The 19126-nt window shown below is 40.3% G+C and overlaps 4 protein-coding genes across 9 annotated transcripts in view; 2 read left to right on the forward strand and 2 right to left on the reverse strand.

The window, feature by feature from the left end:
- Nucleotides 1-6702, reverse strand: part of LOC105560753 (trichohyalin-like) — an 8485-nt gene extending 1783 nt beyond the window's left edge. Inside the window, exons 1-3 of one of the 2 annotated variants that reach the window (XM_012010131.1) lie at nucleotides 6624-6702; nucleotides 2246-2532; nucleotides 1-984 (exon numbers count right to left, since the gene is read on the reverse strand). In XM_012010131.1, coding sequence (XP_011865521.1) covers nucleotides 1-914 — 914 coding nt within the window. In that variant the 5' untranslated portion in view covers nucleotides 915-984; nucleotides 2246-2532; nucleotides 6624-6702. Of the gene's footprint in view, nucleotides 985-2245; nucleotides 2911-6623 lie in introns of those variants that run through there. The other variant, XM_012010130.1, reaches the window with a different exon arrangement.
- Nucleotides 6703-6814: 112 nt separating this feature from the next.
- LOC105560756 lies at nucleotides 6815-13342 on the forward strand. 5 transcript variants are annotated; one of them, XM_012010133.1, is made up of 7 exons: nucleotides 6815-7224; nucleotides 9044-9249; nucleotides 10347-10571; nucleotides 10900-11127; nucleotides 11301-11705; nucleotides 11802-11962; nucleotides 12211-13342. In XM_012010133.1, the coding sequence occupies exons 1-7, from the start codon at nucleotides 7053-7055 to the stop codon at nucleotides 12434-12436; spliced, it is 1623 nt and encodes a 540-aa protein (XP_011865523.1). In that variant the 5' UTR covers nucleotides 6815-7052; the 3' UTR covers nucleotides 12437-13342. The 5 variants fall into 5 exon arrangements, with proteins under 5 accessions (XP_011865523.1, XP_011865524.1, XP_011865528.1 ...); XM_012010134.1 differs by having other exon boundaries at nucleotides 10900-11094; XM_012010138.1 differs by lacking the exon at nucleotides 6815-7224 and adding an exon at nucleotides 7521-7692.
- Nucleotides 13343-13436: 94 nt separating this feature from the next.
- LOC105560758 (5-hydroxyisourate hydrolase) lies at nucleotides 13437-15491 on the forward strand. The gene is made up of 4 exons (XM_012010140.1): nucleotides 13437-13535; nucleotides 13846-13985; nucleotides 14335-14605; nucleotides 15015-15491. Exons 2-3 carry the CDS (start codon nucleotides 13846-13848, stop codon nucleotides 14564-14566), a joined length of 372 nt encoding a protein of 123 aa, XP_011865530.1. The 5' UTR covers nucleotides 13437-13535; the 3' UTR covers nucleotides 14567-14605; nucleotides 15015-15491.
- Nucleotides 15492-15571: 80 nt separating this feature from the next.
- Nucleotides 15572-19126, reverse strand: LOC105560757. Its single transcript, XM_012010139.1, has 2 exons — nucleotides 18900-19126; nucleotides 15572-16135 (listed from the first exon to the last, which is right to left on the reverse strand). The coding sequence occupies exons 1-2, from the start codon at nucleotides 18939-18941 to the stop codon at nucleotides 15848-15850; spliced, it is 330 nt and encodes a 109-aa protein (XP_011865529.1). The 5' UTR covers nucleotides 18942-19126; the 3' UTR covers nucleotides 15572-15847.

The following is a 19126-nucleotide window of genomic DNA, read 5'->3' on the forward strand; positions in this document are numbered from 1 at the left end:
CAATTTTTTGGAATTTCTACCTTTTTCGGAATCTCTACTTTTTTCGGAAGCTCTTTCTTCTTCGCGATCTCTTCCTCTTTTGAAGTATCTTCTTTCCTCGGAATTTGTTCTTCCGATAGATAGTCGGATTTCTCAACCTCGTACAAAATTCGCGCTGCTGCCTCCAGCCTCTTTCCCACTATCTTGTCCTCTTGGTCTCTTAAATGCTGCTCTATCTGTCTGACTTTATCATTGAAGATTCTCTCCGTGATTCTCAGCTCCTTCTCCCTCCTGAACAACTCCCTTTCTCTCTTTTGCAGATTTATCTCCTTCTCTCGCAGGATGGCTTCGCGATGTCTCAGGACCTCGATTTTCTGCAGCCAATTCTTCCTGAAGACCTCCTCGCTGACTTCCTCGGGCGACGGGATCGACGCGGTGCAGCCGTTCTTGAAGCCGTGATGACACAGGTCGGCCAGCTTGTCCAACGAGCTCTCGCTTTTCTCGTCAATCGACGTCAAACTGTTGACTCGGCTGAATTGTCTCGCGGGGTACAACGCCTCCTGCGGCCCAATCGACGCCTGAAACTCCGGTTTTTGTACGCTCAGGCGCTCCTTGGAACGACAAAAATTGTCATTGGTATAATGTTTTAAGACTTCCTCATCGCAATTTTCGTCGTTGAGAGTCTCGTTCGTTACGCTTTTCACGATTTTTATACCTATCAGCTTGCTGTTCTCGGCAGAGAACATGGCGAATTCGTCGCATTTATTGTACGAAGCGTGCGACGCATCTTCCTCGGTTTGCGCGTTATTTCTGAACACGCTTTCGCTGCTGAGACTAAACTTCCCGGCTGTCAGATTATCGATCTCATTAATCACCGATAAGTTCTCCGTTTCGGGCATGATGTACGTTTCGACTTTGTACAGGATTGGCTTCATGGCTGATACGTTAGTGTCGTCCCGATTATCTCAGAATTAGATCGCGCCGGGAATTGTTGCGTCGAGTGATCTGCAAAGAATATGAATGTTCATTCAGTCGTTAAAAACGTAACAATCGAAATTTATATATTTCACTTCTCGAAAAACGTCTTGGCGACGCGATACATTACGTAAGGGGCAAGAATTGAAAGGGAACGCTGAAGGAGTCGAATGTTATCAATTTATTTTTCGAAGACTCACGATTTTTTTTAACTACCCTAGTTGCACAGTATATTAGCGCAATATTGGGAAATATGTAGAGGAAAGTTCCCTGTTATGAGACAGGCTTCTAATACGAGATAGCGGAGTTTCTGTTAAATTAACAGGCATCATCCGTTGGTTCCACCGTGAATGTATTGCCCTTGGAGTGAAATCTGTTTAGTGGAAAATTGAACGTTGGATCGCGTAATCGTTGCGAAAAAAGATTTGTCATTGAATTTGAAAACCTACCCTCTCATATTAGAATCCTACCTCGTTACAGAGAACTTTCCTCTACTTACAGCTGTGAATCAGTGAATATTCTCTGTTCTCGGTGAGATTGATTGACACATTGATTGACTTTTAGAAAGTGACTCTTAAATTCATTTCACTTACGGAAAATAATTACTAGAAAATTATTTTAGAAAAGTTAATCTACATTGATAGAAATGGACAAATTTAGGGATTTTAGAATATTGATATAAATATTATTTAGAATTATTGATATAATATTGTATCAATATTAGACCGATATTCATATTATATTGCTAAATATTGGCCAATGCATTTCCTATACAAATCTAACGTTATATAATTATTATCGTGCGATATTTGCATTTATTTCGTGGCCCATACCCAGATAGCACACATGGTTTTATGAATATTCTTCCGGAGTGCAAATATTCTTCATTTCAGAATATTCCAATCGAATATTCCATAAATATATCTACATTATTACAATGAGAAATCGTATATATTCGTAACAAGGAAGAACGTTTGTAGAATATTCGTCGAATAATGTCTTTGGAGTATTCGTTCAGTATAATTTTGTAATATTCATCGAGTTTACGTACTGCACACGGTTTATTGTGTAATGCACATATCTTATGCAAAAGACAGTGAAACCTGTGATCGTACCATAATATAACTGACACGCTATATTCGATAGATTATTCTGTTCGCATTCGAAAAAGATTTATAGCAGGACTTTTCAATATAACCGATATTGGACCAATATTTAGCCAATACTGTGACACTAGGATAGTCTAACAGCACACGGTGTCCATTGTCGAACTGCAATTGTTGTTACTTACGAGAACCATCGGAGTACGGTCAGGCGACACGTGTTACTCGGCCGCCGCATTTAAACTGAGCATTCACTTAACGTTCGCCCGGAGCGTTGTCCTTAGGTAGGCGCTATACTCCATTCGTGCCGTTCACCGGTCGGATGCTATCTGCGACGTGATTTGCTGAGTCCGTTTTTAAATCCCAGCCACACCGGACCACGCAGTGGGCATATTTTCGTCCTTCTACCTGCATCCGCCCCGCCACCCCCGCAGCACATAAAACGTGGGCGTTATATGGATTCTTCGGGCCCGTCCTTGAGTGAGGGATAAAAGGAAACACAACTACAACAAAGGACGCCGGTCAAACATGATTCAAATAGGAAGATTCATTTTCATTCGACAGGGTACATTGTCAAAATATCAAGAACAATTGATGAGGCGTTGGGGGACAGAAAGAGGAATTTTTGGGTACGTACGCAAAATAGAAAAAAATGAAAAGAGACGACGAAAAATAATTAACGATATAAATAATTTGTCTTTCAAGAGAGCGACACGTGTCTTTCATTTAAGTTGGAATTTGCGTACGGATAATGAAACGTGTTAATTGTGCAAAAACGATAATATTGAAAGTGTGTAGATGAAACAATATACAACTTGTTTTCTTATTTATAAGTAAAAAGAGGAAGGAAGCTCTTGCGTAAAAGTAACGAAATAATTACTAGAAAATTACTGTGTATCAGCAGGGTTGGAAAGTAACTCGTAACTTGTGACGAAGTTACAGTTAGTTGCTTGTTTTTGGCAACTCTAATTTAACTTCGTTACTTTCTCTCCATCTGTTACTGTAACTTAACTCAGTTACATTTTGTCGATAAGTAGTAATTAATTTAACAGTTACATTAAAAGTTACTTTATATGTATTTTAAACCTCCGCATTAAGCCTTGCATTTGCGCATAAACGCCTTTATCGACACTTTACGATTCAAATGCTGAGTTGATACTTTTATTTTCATTGCAAGAAAGTAGCTGCAAGGTAACGATTCGTTATTTTTTTAGTAACTGTAACTGTAACGCGTTACTTTTCAGAATTGGTAACTTGTAACTGTAACTAGTTACATTTTTAGCAAAAAAGAAACTGTAACTAGATACTTTTATAAAGTAACTTTCTCAACTCTGTATATCAGTTATAATTAAATTATTAGAAATGACCGATGTACAGTAATTTTCTGGTAATTTCATTGCTTTTCCGTAAGAGAGGGTAGTAGTTGCTCAAATTATCTATCTTCATTTCCTTTCTTTTGTCGGCAACTTCTCCGACGAAGAAAAGATCGAATTTTTGAAATTTCCTTCCTTTTTGTATTGACATCTTGATAAATAGGTTTTTTGTGAGAAAAACTTTCTAAATTTAAACTCTTGCCTAACCCAGTGAGAAATGATTCGTCGATCGACGAATCATTTCTCACTGGGAATACTTTATTTAAGTGCTTCAAGGCTTCGACATCCTGCTTTTTGTAGGACGTCGAAATAACGACGCAGGATGTCGTCGAACGCAGGAGTTTCAAACGCGGACAGCCGACTGCCGTTAGTTCGAACAATCGGCAATGCGTGCATTATTTTTATTAACATTTTGTGGTCAGTTTGATCTGCGCTTAGAAATAATCTATTATTTTCGTTGAAAACAAAATAAAATTTACTATTTCGAGCGCAGCCTTTAACTCCCTGTAATTTGAAATTTAATTAGATTAATTAAAACTTTTTTACACGTGTAAAGAAATTTATATGCAAAGTTCGTACGCAAAAGTATCAAAATTTTCATCCGTGAAGATTAATTTTAATCTCGGTTCGACTTAAGGCCCGAGCCGAACGGCTGTCTTGTACTCTTAGGGCAATGTTTGATGTTGTGAATCTTTCCCTTAAAGAAACATACAATAACTGTTTTGTGACTTAAGAATACAAGACAGCCATTCTGCCCAGGGTCTTTTCATTCTTTCCTGGGGCTTGACCGTAAATTTTTTTCCTCTAGAGTGAACTTGTGAAAAATTTTTTCACTTTTCTCGAGCTTACGTTAGAGGAAAAGATTCTGATCGAGCCCCTGGTTCTAAGAATTAGAAACAGATTGAAGGTGAGTTGAGCCGAGATTGAAATTTATAATAGAGGTGGACATAAAGACGGGCAGTGACAAAGCAATGTTGAAGTGCCTTGGCGAAAATAATATATTTATAAGAAATTTATTTAAATGTCGAGTCAATGCTCTATTTGAGTTTTAAACCATTTATTGAATTGTTTGCGAGGTATAAATTTAAACATGGAGTTGTTTATGACACGTTCACGGTCACCAGTGTTCAAATCGCGTTTAATGATACAATGGCTGTGTTTTGCCGAACCTCTGCTTAGCTAAGCGCACGTAAGCGGCGAGCGCTTGCTTACAAATATTTGGCTGGACAGCAGCGCTAAAGCCCGTATCAGACTACGGATTGGGATTGGGATTAGATTGAAATTTGACCAATCAAAGTAAAAGTTACTGAACTTGAGATTAGTAAACTTTACTGTGATTGGTTAAATTTCAATCTAATCCCAATCCCAATTCATAGACTAACGGGCTTCAGGCTGAGTTATAAGCGGCACTGCAATCGAAACCGCCACCAAACGAGCAACTGCTTAGCGGAGGTAAAGCACAGCCAATGTCAAACATTCTAAGTGTTTGTAAAACGTTATTGTCAGTGGCGCAAATTAACCAGGTGATCGCAACGTACTTCCAAACGGTGTGACCGTCAATAAAACTCTTCACAAACAATGTGACTATCGATAAAACTCTTCGTGAATAAATAGAAACATCGTCTCTCACTTAAAATTTTCACCAGGGTACGAGATAAGATATAACGACACACACTTTTTACATCGCGATCAGTAGTTTCAAACTTGTCGCGGTGACATTCGAGTTGTTCTCCGGCAACTGGCGATTAGGTTTTCAGATTTTGTGACCCGGGTGTCAATTCTGCGTCTTGCGCTACAGTGAAAATGCTAAAAGTCCCTTTCTATTCGTCCCCTTTGAATGCTATTCGCTTTTAGCATTTTCCCTATAGTGTAAGACACAGAACTGACCCCCGGGATCGCTTCTGGTACAAAGAAGGAATTTAAAAAGATAGAGACACGTTGTTTCTCGGAGCTTCGGGGACTTCCAGATGGCGGTAGGCGGTTACCGCACGGCTACCGCGCGCAACCGCCAAGCGGAGATTAATCCCCGAGAACGGTTTCCCCGTCGTGGATACCCGAGATTGGTACACAATAACGTAGGAAACATTCTCCCTAATTTTACAAACTAGAAAGTTCCACGCTTCCTCGAGGATTTTCTGCGTAGCGGCGCTCCTGGCGGTTGCGCGCGCACATCGACGAGGGGCCGCGTACCGCGCATGCCCGCCAGTGATACAGCGGGAGCGGGGGCCGAGGTGGGCCGACAATTTAGATAAAATGGATTGCCTTACGGTCATTTCTACCGATACAGATTGGCTTCAATCTTAATTCACCTTCTTCTAATTCTTAGCGCCGGAAAAAGATAGAGACGTAAGTCGAGTCGTGATTAAAGTTACATTAACTTTTTAATAACGTTTCCCTATCTTTTTAAATTTGTTCTTTGTACCAGAAGCGATCCTAGTCACAAAATCTGGAAAATTAATCGTCAGTTTGCCGGAGAACAACTCGAATATCACCGCGAGAAATTTGAAACCACTGATCGCGATGTAAAAGGTATGTATCGTTACATTTTATCTCGTACTCCAGATTGCTTTGTCACTGCCCGTCTTTATGTCTACCTCTATTTTTTTATAAATTTCGATCTCGGCTCAACTCACCTCTAATCTGTTTCTAATTCTTAGAACCAGGGGCTCGAGCGTGAATCTTTAATCTTCACGGGTAGAAATGAGCATTAACGATCATTGATGACGAATGAAAACCGATACCTTTACGTGTAAACTTTACATGTAAAACGTGAAATTAAACTCTAAACTAATCAAATTCAATTCGCAATTAAAGAAATATAAAATTTTCAGGGTTGAAAAGTTACCTTATAAAAGTATCTAGTTACTCAGTAACCAATTTCGTTACTTTGCAGTTACTTTCTTGCAATAAAAATTAAACTATTAAATTTGAATTGTATATACGACAAATGTAATATTAGACTGGAGCGTTCGATAAAGGCGTTAATGGGCAAATGCAAGGCCTAACGCGATCTGCGGAGGTTTCAAACACATATAAAGCAATTATTAATGTAACTGAGTTACAGTTACGCACGGAGAAAAAGTAACGAAGTTAAAGTTACCAAAAAAAAAGTAACCTGGTAACTTCGGTACAAGTAACCAAGTCACTTCCCAACCCTGAGCGTATTATTTCCTTTTCACAGAAAATAGATTACTTCTTATTACCCGCGTCCGGTCGAGGCTGGGGCCGAGCGTCGTCGGGCACGGCCCTGCGGCTGCGCCGCCATCGCCGTCGTCATCGCACGCGCAGGGGGTAAAACGGAGAGAGGAGTGGAGTCTCGCCTGCCTCTTCCGTCTCGGTGCCATCGCGCAGTAACGTCGACGCCCGCCACGTCCGCCATTGCGCTAGGGAGTTAGACTAGAGCGAGGATACTAGGCGATAGGAGTCTAGAGATCGTCCGGTCGCGCGCCGCGTTCCCGCGGTTCCCCATCCCGCGCCAGGTGGAGAAAAAAAACTATTTAGTAATTTCGTGCCGGGATTTTGGGTATCCCGTCCCCACCGCGTAGAGAATAAAGCGGCGATCCGCGGGAGGATCTTGGGAGAGCAGGCGAAGGCTCGGGGCTCGGCCGCTCGGCGAGTCCGCATGGAAAGCTCGTCGCAGACGATCACGTTCATCACCGAGCAAAGCGTCATATGTAGGAATCTGATGGCGTCGACACCGCGACTCACGCCGACCGGCAAGATCAGCCACGCGAAGACGCGTGTCTACACGCAGCGTTACAGGAAGGAATGGGAGAATATGTCCGATTTTAAAGGTACGTCGCCGCTCTTTCTCTCTCTCTCTCTCCCTCTCTGTCTCTCTCTCCCCTTTCGCGTAATGTTCGCAGGCAGCCCCGCATTATAGGGTCCCCTCACGCTGCTCTAGGGTCGAATTCGTTCTCGAAGCAGTTCTCCAATCTCCACACCCTAGTCCACTAATCGATTCGCCGTCGTGCCGCGTAGAGAGAAGAAGACAGACGGCCCCGTTCAAGATTATCGCTGGCACGTTGGCAGACTCCGTTTCCACTCGCGCCTCTTCTAGGCTAGAGACCCCGGGAGTAGGAATTTCAGTCTCCGTGCAAGATCGCGGGCCGCTCGACCGCCCGAATAGAATATGTTTATATATTATTTTACGACCACGGTGGCGCTGGATGACGCTTGAATTCAGACGCTGGAAAGGGACGGGCGCTCGTACCAACTGCCTGGATAAATTTTCAATGATATAATCTTCTCTTTTTTTCTCCGTGAGTCCCCTGGGAATAGAGAACGTTACGGATTACCAGATCGGTCTATCGAACTGGTAACCTAAGCGAGAACCGTCCTCGCGCACGCCAAGTATGAACCGCCCTCGTTTCAATTGTAGATCATGTATGATATCGTAATGGGCAATCGTTTTATCGGGTGGACCTGAGTCCCGGAAAAAAATACGCGACGAAACATATATTGGACGAGGGTCGAAAAGCGGCGCGGTATCTGCGACCGGTTTCGCTCCGTCGATTGTACGGAAGCGCTTCTGTTGACAAACTACATTCGAGATAGGAGTAACCGGTACACATTTGGTGAATAAACAAGAAGACCAATTTGAAAGGCCGATCCAACTTTGACAATGTCAGTGTCTCCGGAGGCTCTCGACGCTGGAAAGTTCCCGGGATATCATTTGCAACTTTATCCACCTCGCACGATACTTAATTGTTTTCCATGTTTTGATTTATTCGAGCGCACTAATTTGCCGCGCGACAAATTTTTCAAGTACGTCGATTGATCACCGGACAAAACTGTTCTAAAGTCCCAGAGATTCTCCTACGATCAATGCGCTCGAAAAGTTAACCTTACAAGAGCGGCAACGAGTTCTCTGACTGTAGCGAAATCTCTGAACCCAGTCAGCAAAACGTTGGCAGATTTGTCAGAAGCCCACGCCAAAACCATAGCCGTCTGCGTCCGCGTTCGGCTTTTGTTTTGGGAGTAGAGTCTGTAAAACACGCTGTGAACAGATTGTCGGCGGAAGCCGAACGGGTCCAGTTATGCGAGCAGATTTTGTTGTATTTCTGCCGACACCCAGGCAACGTGTCGAATATATCAGTTCCTGCGTGCAATCTGCGGTTTTTTTGCCTTCAAAATTTGTAGTGGGTGTTTGCCGAAATCTGTTCCGGCAGGTTTGGCTATCCAGGGAAACTGTAGTCAAACTAGACAACGAGGATCTCTGATTACACCGACATGAAGTAGCGTTTCAACATGCACTATTACTAAAATACATTACTATTCAAATAAAGATGTCTATACAAATTGTATGTGTAATAAATGACAACGTAGTAATAACTGCAAAACTTTTAAAGCAAGTGGACGCAGAGATAACTTTGGAGACATTCTGCAGAACATACCTTTGTACACTAAAGTTGTATCAAACTATGCATGGGAGATTGAGAAGTGATCGAGAACTAAAGATTAGCGTCCCAGTTAAACAATCTTTAGTCCTTTTTGTTCCGCTTGATTCTAATCTTCGATTCGCGGTTCTTCATGGAGCGATGATACAATTTGGGCAAACAGTTTGATGGCAGTGCTTATTTGAGCGAAAGATCAAAATATCTTTGTTTACAGGATGGTTGACTTCAGTGCCGTTTCAACCGACACGTGCCTACTGCCTCTACTGCAAGAAGAATCTACACGCGCACCGCCTGTCGCTGTTGAAGCATACATGCACGATGAAGCACCAACGCTCGGCCTTGACATACGTATTGGAGGAGAAACAGATGCAGAGGCTTGACACCGACGCACCCGAAGTGGGGCTTATGGAAGAAGTCGAGGTCGACATACATTTCTCGCCAATTCTCTTATATAGGGTGTCCTGTGTGTTCATTAAATTACTTTTCGTCCCGGAAATATTTTTAGATTAAGAACATACGTTACACAACGCAATCAGTACAGAGTTTCTTTTGTGGCTTCTATTTTAGCTGCACGTTAAGATGAAATATGGGCCGTCCTATATAGAGAGACGTAAAAACATTAAAAAATGATGTAACTAAAACTATATACAGCGAGATAAGTTTGTTAATTTTGCTATATTTTGACAATCAATGATCACTTAATCAAGTTAATCAAATAGTTAACTAAGTTTACTGTGGGTAAATGAGACCTTCATGATTACTGAGTATTCTTTCTTATTCAGTAACAAAATGTTATCGCTTACGAAATTTTAAATGTACAGTCTTATTCATTAATGCCTGGACCTCGGGTTTTAGTAGGATTCACATTTTCATGATCTTTATTCTCTCATCTATACATCGATGAGTTTCAGGCTGTAGTTTACACAGCCTTCCATAGAAGTCTGTGGTGGTACATACGTATAGGCTGAAACTCGGTGATTTGTATAGATGATAAAAATAATGATAAAAATGCAGGTCCAGGCATTAATGAATAGACTGTACATCAAATTAAATACAGTAATCCTCAATTTAATGAATTTAAACGGATCGGACAGATAATACGGTACATTAAATTTCGCATTGTGCACATTTTATATTACATTTGTTTTTTGGTAACGTAGTGTGGACTAACTTTGTTATGTACTCAGTCTATCTCAAGGTCTTATCAAGCTGTATATAGAGTATGAAGTATATATGAAATATTTACGTTAGGAGCATAGAGAGGCAAAAAGAGCCAAACGCTAGGCGCTAGGTGCGATACAGATATCTTATTGTTATACTCCAGATGTCATCGAGAAGGATCACTTTGGTTGATCGAAACGTTCGACTTGTTCAACTGTATTTAACATTAAATCTAATATGATTTCCGCACCTAACACCTAGCGTGTGGCTCTTATTGCCTCTCGATGCTCCTAACGTAAATGTATATCAACAGAGCCTTAATATTTACTAAGTAATATATGAAATATTTTATTCAGACTTTGGATGATGCTCAAAAGGAGCTAAATGAATACGGTGAAGAAGACGACATCGAATATGTTGTTGAGAGACTGGAATCGGATGAAGACGAATCAATGGAGTTCGTTGATGTAAAGGAAAGAATGGAAGAAAGAGGCATAGAACAGGAAGACGAAAAAGAAACGGATGATAGTCAGTTTAATGAGGATTCTCCATCTGTAATAAAGAAGCTCAAAGTGTCCGAGGTAATTTATGTCACAAATTATGCCTGTGTAGTAAAAAGTAATAATTTTAAATGGTATATTTCATTAGATTGCCAGTATTGGTATAAATAAAATTTCAAATTTTAATCGACCTCAGCTGGCCACATTTATTGAATACGCATTCACAACGTTTCGACCTTTGGTTTAGATCCTTATAAAGTGAGATCTAGGAGTAAATGTACATACAGTTTACGTGAGAAGTTTATGTGACCAGCTGAGGTCGATTAAAATTCGAAATTTTAGTAATAATTTTATTTAGCAGAGACCGTTGTCTGTCGAATTACCTATAATTTTTCATAATGTTACACAGCAAAGATGTCGAGATCCTTTGGCGGAGGCGATGGCCCATGTTCACAGTGAATATCTTGAGGAGGACGTCGAGGATCAGGAGAATGTGCAGATAGAGATGGAGGTGGAATCGACCAACAATGATGCATCTGTTCTATCTGAGCCGGTAGACGACGACGCTGAGAAGACATCGAAATCACACGAAACTGAAAAAACGGTAATCAAAGCTACCGAGAACGGAAAAGTCCTTGTAAGTGACAGTTTTTCAACAGTAGACGAATATGAACGTGTTCGAGCCTGACATTAAAAATCAACTTTAAGCTCAATTAATTCGTGTAACTAAATCTCATGCTGCAAGTCATTACTTCTTGTATACGAAATCGAATGTCGTTAATTAAATGTGGAAAAAATATTGTTCAACAGCAGGAGGACAATAAAAACAATATGGTTATGACTACATCGATACCGATACTGAATACGACTCATCAGTCAAACACACCGACAGGCACAGTTCCGACTCAGAATACGATTAATTTTGTGCCGATCGTACCGAATGTAATGAATCAAAAGACCTTCACTCTGATGTGTGGTAATAAGGCATTTACATTAAGCGGCGGTGCCGTGAAACCGGGTGTACAATACGTACTGACAAAACTTAAGGGTAAGCCAACGGCATTGATGCTGACCGATCAGAAAAAGGTCGGTACTAGCGAACCAGAGAAAATAAAGGAAAATGCATCCAGCAACAACCAGTCATTGACTATTCCTAGCACCAGTCAACAGTCGACTGTTGTCAATCGACAACCGGCTTGTCCCAAGTCTAAGAAGGTAAGAAAACATGTGTATTTTTTGGTCCATTTCTCTTCTGTATGAAGCAGGAGGTTCAAGATATAAGATTATCACTGATGTCTTTACTTATTTTAGGCCGTTGTCTTGGGAAAACAGACAGCTGTAAAACAGACTGTATCGAAAAAATTGTGTATTTCCACATATGTTGTGGACACTATCAAGGGACTTCCAATTGGTGGGTTGCAAGTTAGCTTGTACAAGCTGATGGACGGTAAATGGACCTTCTTGAATGAAAAGTACGTGATTTTCCAAAGTTTTCTAGTTTATTATTATTACTTTTTATTTCCTTCAATATAGCCTTTATAGATCAATACGACAGAATTTATTAATTTTCTAAAATACTATTTTAAACTTTATATAATTTTGTTTTTGTCAAATCTGATTTTAAGACTAATATTCATATTCTGCTACTGTAAGCCTTCCTGAAAAATAAATGTAGATTGTAACAAGAATATAAATGTAGTAAATCAAATTTTCTTTTCAGCACTACAAATGCAGATGGTCACTGTAGTGATCTGGTGGAAAAAGTGAGCGGTTCAATCGGCCGTTATAAGATTCATTTCGACGTTGACAAATATTTCACACTGAAAAGAATAGACACCATGTTTCCGTTCGTCGAAATTGTATTTGACGTAAAGAACCCGAACAATCATTATCACATTCCTCTTTTATTGAGCCCATTTGGTTATACAACTTATCGTGGCACATAAATAGAAATAGAATGTGCTATTGAATAAGTTCGTGGCTCATAAATAGAAATAGAATGTGCTATTGAATACAAGTTCGTGATAGTTGCCAAGAAGTACTTTATGATTTTCATGAAGATTACACTATTGTAAGAATATAACTATTTTTATATTGTCTAATGAGATAAGTTAGTTGCGTAAGTATTGAACATATTTAATACATAAGTATGTATTAATCAGAGTTTAATAAATATGCATGTTTTTATTATACAGAGAATAATTCGTGTATGCAGTCAGAAAGTATAATTTTTAAATATATTTTTAATTTTTATAGCTAATACAAACTTTTATGTATTTGTTGTTCTGGCAATGTCTTTTATTGTATAAAAAACCCACGTACATACAACGATTATTCCGTATAAATTGAGGGACAATTGTACATACATATACGGAAGATAATTACATTAGATAATATAAAATAACTGTTATTCACAATCTAAGTATAACCGTACCTAATATAAATAAAATAAAAATAAGAATATTTGTAATGTTTTTGTAAAGGCGACAAAGTATAAAGTTTACATAAATAAGTTAACTGTTAAAACATTATTACGTGATATCTGTAAGACACGGATTACTGTGCCTAATTAAGAATTGTTTTTAACATATGCTAAGTCTTGATGAATGTAAGTAATGAATTCAGTTTTTGAAATAATCACGAAAAGCTAGTATAGTTATAAATAATAAATATGTTAGTTTCAGTAAGTTATAAGTTGATGTAAGTATATTATTTAGCTTTTTCTCGTATATCACGTTTAAAAAACCTAATTTAAAAGATGCATACATTGGTATGCACTTTTCGCTTTTCGAATTGAGTCATGTAAGCTATATATATTTTTAAAAAACTGTTAAATTCTAATAAATGCAAACTAAAGATAAATACCAATCTTTCAATCACATTGCCTGCATTCCTTGACCTTTGATCTATTCTATCTATATCCAGACAATCTTGGAAACTGCACATATTCGAGCGTAGTCAGTACATACCGAGCGCAGTTACGACGCGAATACTGGGCGTGGTAACAGTGAAGTAGATCAGATTGTTCCCTCAAATTATTAAAATGTAATACATAATACGAAAAATATATATAATATAGAAGACTTATAGCCTTTTATAAGTCACTAAAAGACGTTTAAAGAAACTTGACTGAAAGATGCCAACTTTGGAGAGAAGTGTTTAATAAAAAAGCTATTAATTTAAATCTCTTAAATAGATTACACAAGTTATTTAAGCATACAAAATAATATTGTCGGCCCGTAATGTAGTAAAAATCCACGGTTAAAAGCGAAGATTGAGTTTATATAGCGAATTGTGAATTTTAATTGTAATTTATGCAATGCATTTATGTTTCTCGTTTCTTTTTGTATGGCAGATGAGCACCCCAGGTCTAAATGAAGGAAAATTAAGTATCACTACGCATGTTTTGGATACTAGCAGAGGTCGGCCTGCCGATGGCTTGCCTGTGTCTCTCTACAGGTTTGAAGATGACAAGTGGATTCTTCTAAAAGAGAGGTGCGTCTTACATTATCTCACATATTTTTCTTGCACATATGTTTTATGCTTTTTCATCATCTTTCACAGTTCCCAGGAATTCTTTTTAAAGACAGAAAGAGGTATACACGCATGCCTCTGCGTGCCATTGCATACTTTTATCATAAGTACCACATGCTCTTTTATTTTTACATATTGACATTAGCAGTATCATTCGCGCACACACATTTCCATTTGCTTGAATAAGTGGGAAAGAGATGTTGAGTTCATTTTTCATTCATCATTAATTGAAAATTTGCTTGAATAAGTGGGAAAGAGATATTGAGTTCATTTTTCATTCATCATTAATTGAAAAATTTTCTTTTCACAGCACGACAGACTCAAACGGACGTTGCGGGGATCTGTTGCAGGACGTGCGAGGGATTGGCGCGCCCGGTAGATTCAAGATCGAGTTTCGGGTGAACGATTATTTCAGGCGAATCGCGACCGCTTCCATATACCCGATGATCGACGTGATGTTCGATGTGCAACATCCCGACGAGCACTATCACATGCCTCTGCTGCTGAATCCTTTCGGATTCACCACGTATCGCGGCTCATGACCGGCGTCACGCTTAACACGATCTCGCCACGTTTGCGTGGCGACGTACGTTACAAAACTGCCTGAGGGATTTGCTAGAAAAAAATGCGCATTTTATTCGTAGTTTGCGCGTCAATCGAACACACATGCGTGTCTACATGTCATTTGAATTGCGGGAGAGACGGACGGTGGAAGAAATTGAGGTACTGATGGCGCCAGATATACGAAGCCTCGTTGCGCAAACATTGCAGAAAAAAAAGAGAGAGAGACGAGAAGAATCGTCAGGAATTTATCCTATTAAGTCTAACACCTGATTATCGACAGCAGAAATTAATAAATATCTTGTAACTTGACCTTTTCATCATGAGAAAATTTGCGAGCCGCCAAGTTGACTTCCTAATCCTCGAAATTTCGTTCCCTTAAGATTACTCGTGCCTCGACAATTCATTACACAGAGAAAATCATTATAGCTTTCTGCGGGAGATACCGTCGAGGGACGCAGCCTCTCCTGATCACCGTGCTCACAAAACGGAAGCGTGTTCACGCCAGCCTTCAAAGATCACTGAGGCGGCAGATAACTGCGATCGACGTTCGGCTTCGATGGCAGATATGTACTTCCTGGTCCCAGGGATCCGACGTGGGATTCGATACGAGGTCCCGAGGGTCCGATAGTGGGCCCTAGCGGTCTGACGAGAGGCCCCGTCGTCACGCCGGTCGCGGCAGCTCCCAATCTGAATCCGGCCCGATACCCGTTCTCGTCCGCGACGTAGCTTGCGAATGCAAAGTTGGCGTGTTATATTATCTTAATTTTCTTCTTCCCGAGTCAAAGAATTAAGGATACTGTGTCTAAGTATTGTGGCTAGTTGAGACATTAAAACCATGTTATTTTACTGTTTCTGACTCGCTGAATCAGGTATTGTAACAAATAAAATTACAATTTTCGAGTAACTATTTTAAAAGAGTTTGTAACTTGGGTTACAATCCGCTTGCCAGAGATGCATCGAGGCATTCCAAAGAGCCAAGTGGATTGCAGTCTTATTTCCGAAGTCGTATCCAAGTTTTAACTTTTCAAGCGTATGACGAAGATTCGAAAGATTCCGCTTTCAAGTTGAGATTCAGCAAATTTGGAAACATAAAAAAATCTCAATCTTGGAAATTCAAACGATAAAGCGTACAATTAACTTTTGTTGAGAACAGGCAATTAAATATTATATGCTCGTAATATTTAAAAAAATAGCTCTAAATAAAATTGTAGAAAATCTGGCCAAACAAACATTAAAACATAGAGAATAAGACTGTATTCTTACTTAACGGAAACGGGGATCCCTTCGGGACTCTTGTAAGAATAAGATCCCTGTACCACTCGGACCAGTTCGCCATCTACGAGCTTCAGGGTAGCGACCTCCTCCCTCTGGACACCGTCTTCGCTGGCGACGTTGGTGGAGGTCGGCGGACCCGCTGCTATCGCCCGCGCGCCCTCGAAGGGCGGTTTCAGGATCAGACCGCCGGAACCGCGCGCGAACTGCGGTGCCTTTTGATCCGGGGACAGCCTCTCGGCGAAGAGCGCCGGGAACGACAGCAAACACCAAATCTGCGAGAGTTGTTGCATATGTAGCTGAGAAGATGCAGTCGAAAAAATCAAATATCAGTTTTTAATTTAAGAAAGGTACCTCATTTCCCGCACGTTTGAGCTATATAAAATAATTGTTGGATATCCCTTGGGAAAATATACCTTAGAAAACCTTAAAATTTTACTTTAGATGTGTTTCTAATTGAAATTGTGTTTCTAATTTGTGTTTCTAATTGGAAATAGACAAAGAAGAGTATAAACTATTACAAGAAATGCGAAGTTATGACGCGTAGCATCTAAGACCTCTGAAGCGCTCTTCTGTAAAAACATTTTTGTACCTTTACATATCCTTTTCGTAGGAAATATTAAATCAATTTTCCAATCGATGTTAAACCAATATCAAACCAAGTGGTTTCGACGTCCTCGATGAATCGACTACGATCGCACATAGTGCTCGGTTAAAAAGATCCTAATGTTACGAGCAATTAAAGTTGTACGAAGTATTGACTTTTCACACTGTAAAATACAGAAGGACTTATGTAAAAAAAGCACCGATCAAGACGCAACCATTTATACGAGAAAAAGACCAAGAGAGAAAAATAATAAGTTGCGAATTTATTCTTCCCGAGATTTACTAAGACTTCTCTCTTGAGGGAATTGATTTTGTAAATTGGACGATTAATAACATCTCTCTCTCTCTCTCTCTTTCTGTAAATTGCTCGGGAGGATTAATGAACCGCATCTATCTAGGAATAACCGGAGAATATTGCCGAGGATGACCCCACGACCGCGTCGCGTTGGATAATCAGCCGAGGATCGCCGCTCCATCGTGTACACATGCGATGGAGGTGGATCCCTCGGAAAAGGACACTTTCTACTTAATGGATGACCGGCCGGCCGGGCCCGCGTTTTGAACGCTTCGGGGCCCGATAACCGGCCCGCGGAGTTTAAGACGCAATCGCCGGGGCCCTCGTCGTCTGGAAGGTGCGGTGGGAATCTCGCGAATCGCGCCGAGGATGAACTTTCAACCCCTGATGCCGCGCGGTATATTGCGCCGGAGACAGACGACGCATATGCTTTCCTAGCGGCGGTACCTTTCATCCGCGAGAGAAACAGAGCTGGCATCTCCAAGGCATCGAAGGCGAAGTTGTGAATCTGGGGACCGTGGCTTAACTGGCTCCGGGCACACGAGAGAAATGTAGACGCGAGAGGGAAAAGTAGTGGGAAAGGTTAGCGAAAAGAATCCGTTTGTTGTGTAATCGAGGATTAATGGAAATAGCTGTGTGACGTTCATTTGGAACATCGAGTTGTCGGATTGATTAACAATCGCCACGATATCACATAAATTATTTAACGCGCATAATTTCATAATTTGTCCAGAGTTTAAATTATTACGTATACACCAAGACTGGTAATTGGTACAATTAATTATTAAATTATTAAAATATAATAAATAATAATTAAATTTACAAATAAAATATAAAATCAAGTTGACATACTTAATAATTTATGTAGAGATTAAACTGACACCTGCTGCGTTAATTTATACTAAAAAAAAGGATCAATGAAATCATTGTTGACACTCTGATACACAAACCGTGCGTCGCACGTGCGAGTTTAGAAATTTCGGTTTAGCAGGATTTTTATTTCGTCTCATATCTTATTAGATCATGTCGTACGTGCACTGTAGCAATTCAGTCAGCGAGGCTGCGCATTTTCCCACAAGGATGCTGCTTCGCGACGCAGATTGCGACGTACACGTGAAATTTATGAGCCACGTTGTCTATATCAGTCGCGAAAGGCACGCAGCATAAAGGGAACGAGGGAAAAATTGTCGGTAGCGCGCCTCCCGCGTTCTCTAATATGGAGAACTTCGCCGAGGAGTAATTTACAGTGACGCGTTTCTCTATTTTCTTCACCGGGCGGACTTTCAATTTACACCTGTGAGTTTGGCGCGCGAATGAAGCTTCTTTCATCTTGAAAATAATAAATTTAAGAGAAATCGGTCGGAGATAGCTTTGAAAACATTATTCATATCTAAAGCGATCGATTGGAGATTAACAACAATAGACGAAGCCACCGGAAGCTATCATAATTGAACTAATTTAATGATTACAAAATTATCGTCACTTTTCCCTGGTGTGCAGATAAAAAGATAATATATTGAACGGTGATGTTTGATAACTAAAAGCCCTAAATTTGTCCATTTCTATCAATGTAGATTAACTTTTCTAAAATAATTTTCTAGTAATTATTTCGTTGCTTTTCCGTAAGTGAAATGAATTTAAGAGTCACTTTCTAAAAGTCAATCAATGTGTTATCACTGAGAACAGAGAATATTCACTGATTCACAGCTGTAAGTAGAGGAAAGTTCTCTATAACGAGGTAGGATTCTAATATGAGAGGGTAGGTTTTCAAATTCAATCACAAATCTTTTTTCGCAACGAGTACACGGTCCAACGATCAATTTTCCACTAAACAGATTTCACTCCAAGGGCAATAAATTCACGGTGGAACCAGCAGGCGATGCCTATTAATTTAACAGAAACTCCTCTATCTCATATTAGGAGGCTATCTCATAATAGGGGACTTTCCTCTACATATATGACCGAATTATTCAGTGCTAATACTTGCAACTGTTTTCAGTGATACTACACTAATTGACTTTTAGAGAGCACGAATGTTACGTTAATTACGTAGATTCGGCGCCGATTCAAGTTTCCTCAGGGCCCGTTGGAGCTTCCTATCGCAGCTATGAGAATTTCTTTCTACGGGACGTACTTACCAGCGAGCGTGTGATCCCGCGACGACTCATCGTGGCTGTCATTTACGGCGGCGATAAAGGAGGATGCGACGATACGGCGAATACGACGACGAGGGCGAGGACACTTCGCACTGCGTCACCCGGCGCGCGGCTCGGGAGCGCCTCGGTATCGCGGTGCACCCTTGTGTCACACCGGGACTGTAACGGGTCCTATCAGCGGGTCCGTGCTCCTGCGAGCCCCCGTTCTT

The sequence above is a fragment of the Vollenhovia emeryi genome, unplaced genomic scaffold (genome assembly GCF_000949405.1).
Source record: "Vollenhovia emeryi isolate VEMERY1.0 unplaced genomic scaffold, V.emery_V1.0 DF939222.1, whole genome shotgun sequence".
Lineage (NCBI taxonomy): Eukaryota > Metazoa > Arthropoda > Insecta > Hymenoptera > Formicidae > Vollenhovia > Vollenhovia emeryi.

Bases quoted from the DNA above. Each gene is read 5' to 3' on its own strand.
- LOC105560756 (XM_012010133.1), top strand. From the start codon at position 7,053: ATGGAAAGCTCGTCGCAGACGATCACGTTCATCACCGAGCAAAGCGTC. The intron at 10,572-10,899 runs GTAATTTATGTC...AATGTTACACAG, and splicing joins AGAAGCTCAAAGTGTCCGAG to CAAAGATGTCGAGATCCTTT. The intron at 11,706-11,801 runs GTAAGAAAACAT...TACTTATTTTAG, and splicing joins CTTGTCCCAAGTCTAAGAAG to GCCGTTGTCTTGGGAAAACA.
- LOC105560758 (XM_012010140.1), top strand. From the start codon at position 13,846: ATGAGCACCCCAGGTCTAAATGAAGGAAAATTAAGTATCACTACGCAT. The intron at 13,986-14,334 runs GTGCGTCTTACA...TTCTTTTCACAG, and splicing joins TGGATTCTTCTAAAAGAGAG to CACGACAGACTCAAACGGAC.
- LOC105560757 (XM_012010139.1), bottom strand. From the start codon at position 18,941: ATGACAGCCACGATGAGTCGTCGCGGGATCACACGCTCGCTG. The intron at 16,136-18,899 runs GTAAGTACGTCC...CAACTCTCGCAG, and splicing joins GCGGGATCACACGCTCGCTG to ATTTGGTGTTTGCTGTCGTT.